This window comes from Cololabis saira, chromosome 10, assembly GCF_033807715.1.
Source record: "Cololabis saira isolate AMF1-May2022 chromosome 10, fColSai1.1, whole genome shotgun sequence".
In the NCBI taxonomy this organism is placed as follows: domain Eukaryota; kingdom Metazoa; phylum Chordata; class Actinopteri; order Beloniformes; family Belonidae; genus Cololabis; species Cololabis saira.
In genome coordinates, this window is record NC_084596.1 from 18,704,586 (window position 1) to 18,716,667 (window position 12,082).

At 37.1% G+C, this 12,082-nt stretch overlaps 1 protein-coding gene across 1 annotated transcript; it reads left to right on the top strand.

Annotated features, from left to right (window-relative positions):
• Positions 1-3,548: 3,548 nt before the first annotated feature.
• On the top strand, positions 3,549-12,082 carry ltb4r2b (leukotriene B4 receptor 2b). Its single transcript, XM_061731043.1, has 5 exons — positions 3,549-3,653; positions 7,640-8,237; positions 9,370-9,570; positions 9,669-9,712; positions 10,758-12,082. Exons 1-5 carry the CDS (start codon positions 3,646-3,648, stop codon positions 11,026-11,028), a joined length of 1,122 nt encoding a protein of 373 aa, XP_061587027.1. The 5' UTR covers positions 3,549-3,645; the 3' UTR covers positions 11,029-12,082.

Genomic DNA, 12,082 nt, shown 5'->3' on the forward strand with positions numbered 1-12,082 from the left:
GGAGGTGTCAGCCTCCTTAACCCAGATTGGAAGTTGGTTCCAAAGTAATGGTGCCTAATAGCAGAACGCCCGCCCTCCAAATCTACATTTAGATACTCTACGAATAAACCTGCAATCTGGGAGCGGAGAGCTCTGCCAGGAACATAAGGCACTATCAAATCTTGTAAATAATGCGGAGCTAAGCCGTTTTGGGCTTTATATGCAAGTAATACAATTTTAAATTGAATTCTGAATTTTACAGGACACTGGAGAGACGTGGTCTCTCCTGCTGATTCCTGTCAGCACTCGTGCTGCTGCATTCTGGATCAGCTGGAGCCTATTCAGCAAATTACTTGGACATCCTGCTAAGAACACATTACAGTAATCCAGTCTAGAAGATACAAACGCATGAACTAGTTTTTCTGCATCACTCTGCGAGAGGATTTTCCTAATTTTTGCAATATTACGGAGATGGAAAAACGCTATTTTACAAACCTGATTAACATATGGTTTAAACGACAAATCCTGATCGAAAACAACACCAAGGTTTCTCACAGTTGCACTGGAAGCCATCGCAACACCATCTAATCACTTCCTAAGATGCTCTGGACCAAGAATGATAACCTCTGTTTTATCTGAATTTAGAAGCAAGAAATTTCTAGAAATCCACAACCTACACTAGTAAACAAGACAGACAAAATTTAAACGATCATCTGATTGATTTCATTATTTCGACTAAAGATAATTTTTTGGTCAATGAATTAAAATGCAATGTGAATGTCTTTAAAAAAGAAAGAAAATAAGTGAATATGATAAAGTAAGTGAGAAATGCCCTTAAAAAATAATCGGCTGTTATTGTTGTCGTTTTTTCCCTACCCATGAAAACTGCGTAAACTGTCCACAAGCTGATCTTTAGTTTCTGCTAAAAGTAAAACATATCGTCTAAGTTGTTTATTTATTCATTTTCTGTGTGTGGAAGTGCATTGACAGCTTAACAACCTGCATTACAATTAGGGAAGTGAACATGACAACAAAGCCTGATATTTTTAAAAGGCTTCACATTTACACAGAGCCTGAACCTGTTTTCATGAAGGAACCCCAGCACATCTTTGTGGTCAGTGGTGAGTCATGTGTACAGTCTGTTCACAGTAAAGACCGTTTGGGAGGTCATTCAATCTTCCGGGAACCTCAGCGATCTCTTCTGTAATTGCAAAACTCCTCTTTTCCTTTTGTGGAAAATTTTAACTTGTGCATTGCATTACAGAGAAGACGTATGTGCTGTGCAAGCTCAAGTTGGAAAATTGAATAGCTTTTAGGCAATTTCTCTGGTAAAACAAGCTTCCTTTATTTGTTTGACTATGTACGGATCTGCTGAGGTTACTAGTGTAGGTTGTGGTAAACATCACTGCTCTTCATCAACAATTTGGCATTCAACCTCCATAATTTGAGCACTAGAGGTTACTGCGTATGCCTACAGGGTATATGGCAGTGCTTCCCAATCCTGGTGCTAGGAACTCACTGTCCTGCATGCTTTAGATGTTTTCCTGCTTCAGTGCACCCGATTAAGATGATTGTGTCACTCCATCAACTTATCATTATATCCTTGTCAAGTGAGTTGGAGTTGAGGAACATCTGAAGTGGATCCTGAGACCAGGGTTGGGAAACTACAGTTTACACCAGTAACAAAGTATTTGAGGCTTTATTAACAACCTTTCATGGGGGAATTTAAATAATTATTGGTCTATCCACTAAAAACCCTTGCTGAAACAGTAACCTTATGCTCCCAGATAGCAAAAGATGTTAATTCAATGTTGAGTTATGGTCAAAACGGTTGATATTTGTTAAGTCGAGGACTGATGGTGGATCAAGTATCAGTCAATTATCCATTTCTAGCCAATTAACCAGTGTCGAAAAGATATCATTGAATCAATGTTGTATTGTGGTAATATCAACCTCTAACCAATGTTAAATCAACGTATACTTTTTGTATGATTTTTTTATCATCTAAATGTTATTTGCATGTAATTAAGAGAGGAAACAATATTAACATCTTCAAATTTTAAACAATTGTTTCATTGAATTTTGATTGATTAAAAAATAATAAGTTGTGTTACTTCACGGCTGTTTTGCTTTAAAATTTAGTACATTTTTATGTCGAACTATCAGACAAAGTGTAACAAAAGCAAACAACAAAATAAAACCCTAAAGATTTATTTTTTCAGGAAACGTTTGTTGCTAAAATGCAAATGATGTTACTGACGTAGTCATATGTGAGAAATGACGAGCGTGTAGAGTTTCCTCCTTGTCAAAACGTGCCATTTACAATGCCCACAATGCAACTTGATTAACAGCTTGATGCAAGATTTGGGTGTATTACACCAATAACTGCTCATGATATTTCAAGCAACTAGAAACTGAAGCTGAAACTGTGACCTGTGTTTTCTTCCTCCTTTTGTTTGTTTTTTTCCCCCTGATGCCTTCACCTTAACCCCCTAATGCTATTTATTCTGTTATGCTCATATTGGTCTTCATGCACTGTTCCACTTTATTCTGTTTAATATCACTTCTCATATCTTATCCATCATAGCACCACTATCACTTATTATTTAGTATCTGCCTACTTGCACATAGCTCCATATGTATATATATATATATATATATATATATATATATATATATATATATATATATATATATATATATATATATATATGTAACTGCCCCGTGGTTCATTTACTGCTCTGGGTCCCTTTGAATTGCCCCCTGGGGACAAATTAAGTTTTTTGAATTGAATTGAATTGAACTATGTGTATTAGATGCTGCCGTATGAACAGCCCCCACTTGTCTCACACCATTTTGAACCCTTTTTCTTTTTTTACATTACATAAAGCTTTTTTCAGTTACTCGTTCATCCTTACCTGCAACCACTCACACATTGCTTCTTACGGTGTGACATCACTGATCAGGGATATTTCTGGCCAGTGAGTCCTTCCCTTAAGGATAGAGGAGAAACAAAACTACTCATCCCCGTCGGTTTCAGGTATCGCTCCATCACCATCTCCGCCCTTTTATGGAAAGAAACTCAAAACATTCTTCTCAGAATATGACTTGTTTGAACTGGCATGTCAAAAGTGAGAGTTTTATCTTCTATTTTCCAGATTCATGTTTGCACTTGCATTTTCAGAGACTGTGACACAGGAAGCTTGTGCAATTGGCTGAATCACCTACACTTCTCTGTTCTTTATTGTTACACAACAGTTGAGTCAAAGTGAAAAAGTGCCCCAGGACACATAAATATGCACTTACTGTACTTTCATACTTGGGTCTGTTATTAAAAAAAAATGTTAAGAATGCAAATGTGTTTTTAAAACAAAACAAATAAACAACAACAACAAAAAGTATGCATACTATGTTCTTGTACAAGTGCATGAGATGAATCCACATTATGGTTTTCTGTGAAGATAAATAAACTTAAGACCGAGAGGGGAAGTGGGAGTTATAGACAAAGACACACCCTTCTCTGCCTCCATCGTTAAACCCCAGCACGTTACAGCCTGTGATGCCGGATGTCATCCAGCTCATGAGCAGAGTTAACACAGTCACAGTCAGAGCTGGGCAGCAGCGGGATACTTTGATTGGACACTCACCACTGAGAGGCTTCACATCATGGAGAGGTCAGTTAAGGAAACTTTCTTTTTTCCTATTCAAGTTTGAAAACTGCTTGAAAAATAATTTTCTTTGACCCGAAGAAGATGTATTACAAACCTGTGTCTGAGTGTGTTAGTACTTGCAGACTTGGAATCTTTTAGAGCAACAAGTTAATTTGTATAGCTGCATTTCTCACGACTAAAGTACTCTGGCTGTGATTTGTTTACCATTCGCTCTTGCATAAAGCCTCAAGGGGAAAATAAACTGTTGGTTATAGATCAGACCATATGTAGGAAATTGGACTTAGTCAGGAAGTGCGTTGTCATATTCTCATCATATGAGGAAAAGTTTTTAAACAAAACATTTTCTAGATGTCACTCAAGTGTAAACAATATGTTGTGTTTTCATTAACATCAGCAGGGCTGGTGAGTGTTACAGTAATTTTACTAAATGTGGAAATTTAATTCAAAGGTCACTATTCTCTGAACCACTTCAACACCAGTTTCCATGATGAAATGCAAGTTAGAGCGAATCCAGAAGAAAAGACACACAAATAAAAAGATGCAGGAAAAAAAAGTGAATCAAAAACTGTGTCGAAATAGTGGTTGTCTTTGACACAGTCCTGCTAGTATTTGACATGTTTGAGCATGTAGCTTCTGAAACTCTACGGGGTCTAATATAAATATTTTAGAGCTTGTGTCAGGATGGCAGATATCCTCCAGTTCTCTTAACCACTTGTGAAATATTAATGAGCAATTTATCTTCAGTTATTGGAGTTTTGTTCTCCCCAGAAAGTCGCCATTCCAGAAGTCCAACATTCAGCACCTCATCACAACACATGTCGTTTTTATCACCTTGATGAAAGGAATAATCATCTTCAAGAGCAAACTCATTTATATCAGTATATCCATCATCAATACATCAGGTTAGGTTGTTTTTTTTTAGTATGAAAAGCAATTATCTCCACTAGCACACATATACATGGTTACAGTCATGTAGAAAAGTAAAACCCCTATATTATTATTATTATTATTATTATTATTTTAAATATGATTAATATATCATTATAATTAGTATTAGTATTAGGTAAATATAAATGTGCATGAAAAAGTAAAGGAAAAAGAAGTCACATCCTTTAATATTTCATTGAACCGCCTTTAGGTTTTATTACATCACAAATTCCTTGATAAGCTTCTGTCATGCCAAAACATTTATTTCTGCCCAGACTTGCATTACTTTGTCATCAAGATCTGGTTTTGACGATGGGAGAGTCGGACTTCAATTCCCTGGAGCACATCCCAAAGATTCTCAATGGGGTTAAGCTCTGGCCAGTCTATACGTGAAAATGATGTCTTACACACCCACGAGCCGACTGAAACCTGCTATTAACATCTGGAAATATGTTTGTGCCATCTGGGGAGAAAAAGCCCGTTGGTGGAATAACCTGTTCATTCCGTATATCCAGGGAGTCAGTCTTAGGGGACACAACAATGCTAAAACTAGAGCAACTGCAGCAACCCCAGATCCCAGCCAGCACTGCCTGTGCAGTCGACACCAGGCATGATGGGTGCTTCACTTCATCTGCTGCTCTTCTTACCCTGATGCACACATAACTCCGGAGTAGGATAAATCTGGATTCATCAGACCACATGACCATCCAGGAAACATAAAGATTGGACATCTTTATGTTTCCTGGCAAATTTAAGCCTTTTTTTATTAGCCTCACCGATAAGTGTTTCTTAAGGCTACAGCTGTTTAGTCCCTATCCCTTGAGGGGATTTACTTGATCGCTGATCCCAGTCATTCAAATTTTGTTTCCAACCACATTTCTTCCTCAAAGATGCTGGTTCCTCACTATCCCTTCAGTTTTAATGCGTTGGAGAGTTTTTGACCCGCATTTTGTTGCTTCAGAAATCTTCTTGGATAATTTGACTTTTCGGAAACAGATAAACAATCATTTTGGAAGACACATCTTGTGGTCTTGGAAAGATGTCAAAGACATGAGAAGCTGCTAGCCAAGAAATCTAAACATACCGCTAGCAAATTTGAATTCTGTATCTTTCTTTCTTGATGTGGGTCTGATCTGATCTGATCTGATCAGGCCAACTCACTGCATCAGTTAGGGTTTAAATATGTTGTTCCCAGCTAAAACATAATCATCCATGCAGTAAATATCCAATGGCAAGCACTTATCTATTGAGGGTTTATTATTTATTTATTTTTAAAGAACAGGCAGTGTGTTTGTTTCATGAAACTGAAGTCAAAAAGGCTAAAAATAATGTGGGCAATACTAAGTACCCACTTCCTGCTTCCATGATATTTAAGAGGGTAAGTTGCAGCCAGGTGCTGTTAAACCTTGATGAACTGACCCCCCGAAGGCGTGCAGACCTCGTGCTGTAGTCAAGCCATTTTTGCTGTTTGAGTTATAAGAACCATTAAAAGTTCATCTCAATGTTCTACAGCAATAAAGGTGTATCTTAAAATATTTTCAAGAGTAAGGCATTTAAGACAGTTGCAATCGTCCCATTAGAGGACAACCCAAAACGTTTTCTGTGAGGTCAGACCATGCAATAATCAGAGAAATACGGGGAAAAAATGACACAGAGCTCAATATGTTAAATGTAAAAATGTTCTATGGTAAAATTAAAGAAAAATGAACAAATATGGCTTGTTGGGAAGGATTGTCAGAAGACTTATGATACAATGTGCGTTAGACAGAAGAGATAAAAAGTGGAGCTGTTTGGCCTGAATGCCCAGCATCTTCTTACCAAACATAGCATCTCCACATGAAAACATTTCCAACCCACTGCCAAGCAAAGAAGTGGAGTGATGATGATTTTGGAAATGGGTACAAGTGGTAGTCTAGAGGCAAATGTGAGATCAACTGTCCAACAGATAAAGCCTAGTCAGAACTGGAACCACCAAATATGCATGAGAATGGCTAAAGAGATTAAAAAATCAAGGTTATGTAAGACATCAACCCAACTGATATGATGTGGCAAGAGCTTGAAAGAGTGATGCATAAATGTCTGCCCAAAGACGCCCAGGAATGTAGCAATGTCATTGGAATTGGCCAATATTACATGATGTGAGAGATTGATAAAATCATTGGCTGGCATTTATTGTTGTCATGAGTTATTTTTGCTAAGGGTAAATATACAACATGCTGAATCGTGGATTTACCAAGTATTCCCTGCATGATTTTTTTTTGTCTCTTCATGTTTGTTATATAAATAATTAAACAGTGGAAATGGTTATACTGTATATCATTGTTTTTTGAGGTTGTATTTGCGTAAATCATGAGGCGATTTATTTTTGTCTGCGTACATATTAATGGTTTATACCAAGTTGTTAAAAACCTAAAGCCTATATATGCATTTTAATATATAATCAATTGAATATATAACATATATATATATATATATATATATATATATATATATATATATTTTTTTTTTTTTTTTTTTTTAAATATATCATGAGGTGATTTTAATGTGTTTTCACACAAAAGAAAAAAATAATGATCTGACTGAAAGAGAGGGTGCCTAACTTTTGCATAACTGCATGCAGTGTTGTAGCTTTACCTGATAATTTTGTGGAATAAGCACGTGATTATGGACTTTACTCATCTACTTTATACTTGCTGCTTAACTTTAAACCGTACTGGAGAAAACTGTGCATCTCAAAGTTCTTTGATCAAAATTCCGTTTATTAAGTGTCATGTCGAGGAAGTATATTTGTCTTTAATTTCTGAATTTTGAACAGAAGTTATCAGTGATATTTTTGAACCTTGGTGAAGAGAGGATTGGGGTAAAGAAAACATCCATCTAATTCAGCTGTAGATTAAAATTCAAAATCAAGATTCAGTTTTTTGAGAGAAAGTCGTTGCCTCTTAAATCATGAGGACCAAGCATCTTAAGCTTTTTGCTTTTATTTTAGCAGAATGATGTTGAGAAACCCTAGTTTCTTTGTCTTGCCCAGCTCCATGTGAATAACTTTGTCTTTTCTTCAGGAATAAAATATCTTCCAGGATGGAAAACATCAATAATTCCTTGCTGGTTAGTCCTCAGAATGACACCAACCATGAGGATCCCAGTGTCGTGAGCAATGACTTCTCCACGACCTTGGGTGCCCTTATCCTCGGCTTCGTCTTCCTTTTGGGCGTCCCCGGCAACCTCTTCATTGTCTGGAGCATCCTGGCCCGCATCCGACGACGCTCAGTCACCACCCTCCTCATCCTCAACCTGGCATGCGCCGATGGCTTCCTCATGGCGCTCACCATCTTCTTCATCATCTACCTGACCAAGCAGACGTGGATCTTTGGCAACCCCCTTTGCAAGGCACTGTTCTACTTGTGCAACGCCAACATGTACGCCTCCATCTTTCTGATCACGCTGATGAGCGTGCACCGGATGGTGGCTGTGCTTTATCCACGGAAACTGTCCCGCACGATCACCAAGAAGATTGTGATGAGGGTCATCCTCGGCATGTGGCTGTTGGTTATGGTCATTGCTGTCCCTTCACTTGTGTTTCGAGATGAGAGGGAAGACAGTAATGAGAAGAATAAAACAAGACTGGTCTGTGCCCCTAATCACCCCTTGCCTACACATGTAAGTAAATCTTATCTGCCATAAATCTGATAAGTCTCACAGCTCATTTGAATCAGTTGCTCCATAATAGACATGAATTTTAACGAAAGCACAAACTTCTGTTGGAAATCGAGTAATATGTTAAAACTCTTGAAAAACCTAAAAGGAAAAGAAAAGAAAAGCCAATGAAGATGCTGAGATTTGAGAAATAAGACATCTCATGCTGATCCTCTTCCGAACCCTCGCTGCAGCACTGTGCATCTGCTGGAGCATGTGCAGAGGGATTTTAAGACATCCTAGCAATAAGGAATTAGAGAAGTTCAATATTGAAGTAACAAATTAATTTTGACTTGTTTTTCCTGACATTAGATCTTCCTTCCTTTGCATTGTCATGAAGGTCAAAGAAGGTAGCTGCAGAAACTTATCTAATGTGTGATTAAAAAGATACATCCAAGTCAAAACTAACTCTAGCATTCCTCACGTTGGTATAGATGCAAAAGTAATGCCACCCACAGTTACTAAACGATTAAACAGTCTATTTTTTAAAGAACTGAGATTCAAATACAACAGCCACAGTAGGGGCCAGGAAGTAGCTACTTTAAGTCATTAAGACATGTTTGTAACTCAGCTATGTGTTTGGTCACTTCTGTTTGCATGGATAAGCATAGCTCGGTATCATATTTGTAAAAAAGGAACATTTTGGCCGTTCTGCCAGATAATTTTACCAAATGGACACGTGTATAGTGTGAAGAGGACTGGCTGATGTTCTTTCCACCATATAAAAAAACATTATAGCGATGCCTGCACTAAGGTCTACTTGGCTTCAAGCCTGGCTGGGCAGATACTCGTGTGACTGTGATCTCATGAGAGTCTCAAAACATTTACTTACTTATGTCGTGTCTATAAATTAGAACAAACTGTTTTCATTATCAGTAAACTTGCTGATTGTTTTTTTTTTTTTTTCCCAATTTAGTGACTCCACTATGTCAAACAGAAGTTAAGGCTCAAGGAATTACATTCTTATGTTTTGTCAAACCACTAAAAAACACTCAGAGATATAGCTATCACAGATATATTAAACATGTATTAAAACAAAGTCTGCTCCTGTTCAGCCTTGACTGACGACGGATCATTTCCATCTTCCTTTGTGCAGGTGAGGTTTCAGTATGCTTTTGAGACGGTGTCGGGGTTCATTCTTCCTTATGCGGTCATCATCACCTGCTATGTTCTCATCCTGAGACGCCTCAGAAATACCAAGTTCCAGCGAAAGGTTCGCAGCGAGAAACTCATCTTGGCTATCGTGGTGACGTTTGGCTTGTTTTGGCTGCCGTACCACGTTATCAACATGGTTCAGGTGAGTAACAGCATGCTCACATCCATCCCTCACATGAAATCTGATCCTGCGTCATCAGCATGCTGAATAAATGGTGGGTGTGTTTTGGTCTCTTCTAGGTTGCAGCTGAGTGGTATGACGAGGGCACACGTCAAAGAGAGATGTGAGTAACATATACTTTTAAAACAATGTTATTAATTTGTGACTGATATTAGTAGTGGTAGCAGTTGTATTGTGGAAAACATGCTCAAATAAAATTCTACTGAAATAAAATGTAGGTTTAAAATACAATATTCATGCAATAAGAAGAATATTAACCAGATTTTCTATGCCAGAGATTATATTGTGGTATGTAATAGTAGGCAAGTCTTTAAATAGTTAAATGCCTTCATAATGAATGCATTCTTGATTCTGAGGGCATTACGACCATTTACTAAAATTAAGAAAAAAACAGCTGGGCTTTGGTAAAAGACATTACTTGTGATCTACTTCACAACACTGTGAATCTAAAAGCATTATAGTGTTTATTGGTCCATTTATAAACTTTCTTTCTAAAATAATAGTAATTTATGTGACAAACTAATTTATATTGGTACAGAGGTGTCAAGGTCTTTGAAGTGAAAGAAGGATCCTTCTTGTTCCCTGATGAGTGTTTGTAATTTGTTGGATTTTCTGCCTGCTGACCCCACATTTGATGTTCCTTCAAAATAAAAACGATATGAAATCACAAATGTATCCATAATTAGGAGCATGATTGTGCAAAACAACTAATGCCTAGCTATCATCACTTATCTATTTCATGTTTTGTATGAATATGAATGAAGACCTAACAGAACACAATCAGTCTTATTTTCAATTCAATATGACATGCTGGTTCTGTTAATTGTACTATTAGACCTCTGTGACCAGCTCTGGGTTGCTCTGGAAGAGTAAAAATAAAATACAAGTGTGTTTTGTCTCTGTTGCTATGTTGTGCCGGTTCAGAATGACAGTATATTCTTATCTTTTTTTCTTTGAAAGAAAAGTCTTTTTGTTGATTCTGTGTCTCTTTCGGTGACATTTTACATGCAAAGCTGTTCACCTAAGCACTAAGCCATGTTTGATAACCATCCAAGAACAGACACTACTAATTATCTAGAGAGGGGAAAAGCTGAATTTCATGTTTACCAGATAAAACGTTGCAGTTAAACTCTTCTCTTCCCCTGCAGATTGGACCACATCCATAAATCCAGCCGTGCAGTTACCTCAGCTTTTGCGTTCATCAGCAGCTGTGCCAATCCCATCCTCTACACGTTCGCAGGAAAGTCATACATCAAGCAGAATGGCTTTGCCTTCATGGCTAAACTCTTCGAAGGCACATCATCAGACTCAACCGCAAACAAAACAATTCGGATGATAAGTAAAAGCAATGTAGGAAACAACGCAAATTCTTTAAACACTGATAATTCTTTACAAAATGGGACGACCGAATTAACTTAAAACTTTTTATTTTTTTTAATGAATCAGTAGTCCTCAGCTGGTCTGGCTTTGGGACCCAGCATCACCCCCTAATGACAATCCAGTACAACGATCTAAAATCTCAGTACTTTTTCAACTTCTCAAATTTATTTAAAGAAAAGATAACGCAGTTTAAACCTCAGATTGCACAGAATTAAGACTGATTTTTGATTACCGGTACTAGTCAGACGTGCTTCCAAAAAGACTCAGAAATATCAAGCTTGACCCCAGAAAACACCTTTACCTGAGGAAAAGGGCCGCAGCCCACTGAAAATGGGTCTGTGACTCACTTTTGGGTCCCAGCCCACCAGCTGAGAATCACTGATACAAATGAACTCTAATAAATGAGTAATGTTACACATGTACATTTTTATTAGTGTTGTTTTCTCTCAGAATGTGATACGTTTGACAAAGTCAGTCTACCAAAAACAAGTGCTTTATTTGTATCTGCACTTGTCTTATTTTTTTAAATTATGCCTATGACATTTTCTACAGAGTGAAAATACACATTTCAATTAATGACGAGTACTTCTTATTCTGGAAAATTACACTGAAGAAAAATTATTCTAAAGGTAAATATCAAAAGCTTGAAAAACCACCTTTCACAATAAAGGCTAATCTGTTATAAGATATTCTTTTAATTGTATATAATCTTGATTATTGGTTAACAAAGAACCAATCCTGTTATTTTACCAAGATGTCTGCTGTAAATCCATTACTTAAATCATGTCACATAACTTACTGATGTCACTTTTAATGTAATAGTTCACTTTGATAGCTGCCATTTTCTTGTTTGATCGCTAATGTTCATATTTTTATACTTTTTCTATTTATTGCCTTTATTACTTTAGTGTTGCGGTTCATGAGCTTGGTTCTTCTTGCCCTCAACTTAAGTTGTGTGGGACAAATGTATATGCATCTATCTGGGCATTTCTTTCTTTGTAAATGTATTTGATTCTATATGCCATTTGCTTTTATGGTTTCAATAGAGGGGCCATCTGACAAATATTTAAATTTGTATCTAGTTATAAAATAC

Coding starts and splice junctions, on each gene's coding strand:
- ltb4r2b (XM_061731043.1), top strand. Junction 8,238..9,369: donor ATCACCCCTTGCCTACACAT/GTAAGTAAATCT, acceptor TCCTTTGTGCAG/GTGAGGTTTCAGTATGCTTT. Junction 9,713..10,757: donor GGCACACGTCAAAGAGAGAT/GTGAGTAACATA, acceptor CTTCCCCTGCAG/ATTGGACCACATCCATAAAT.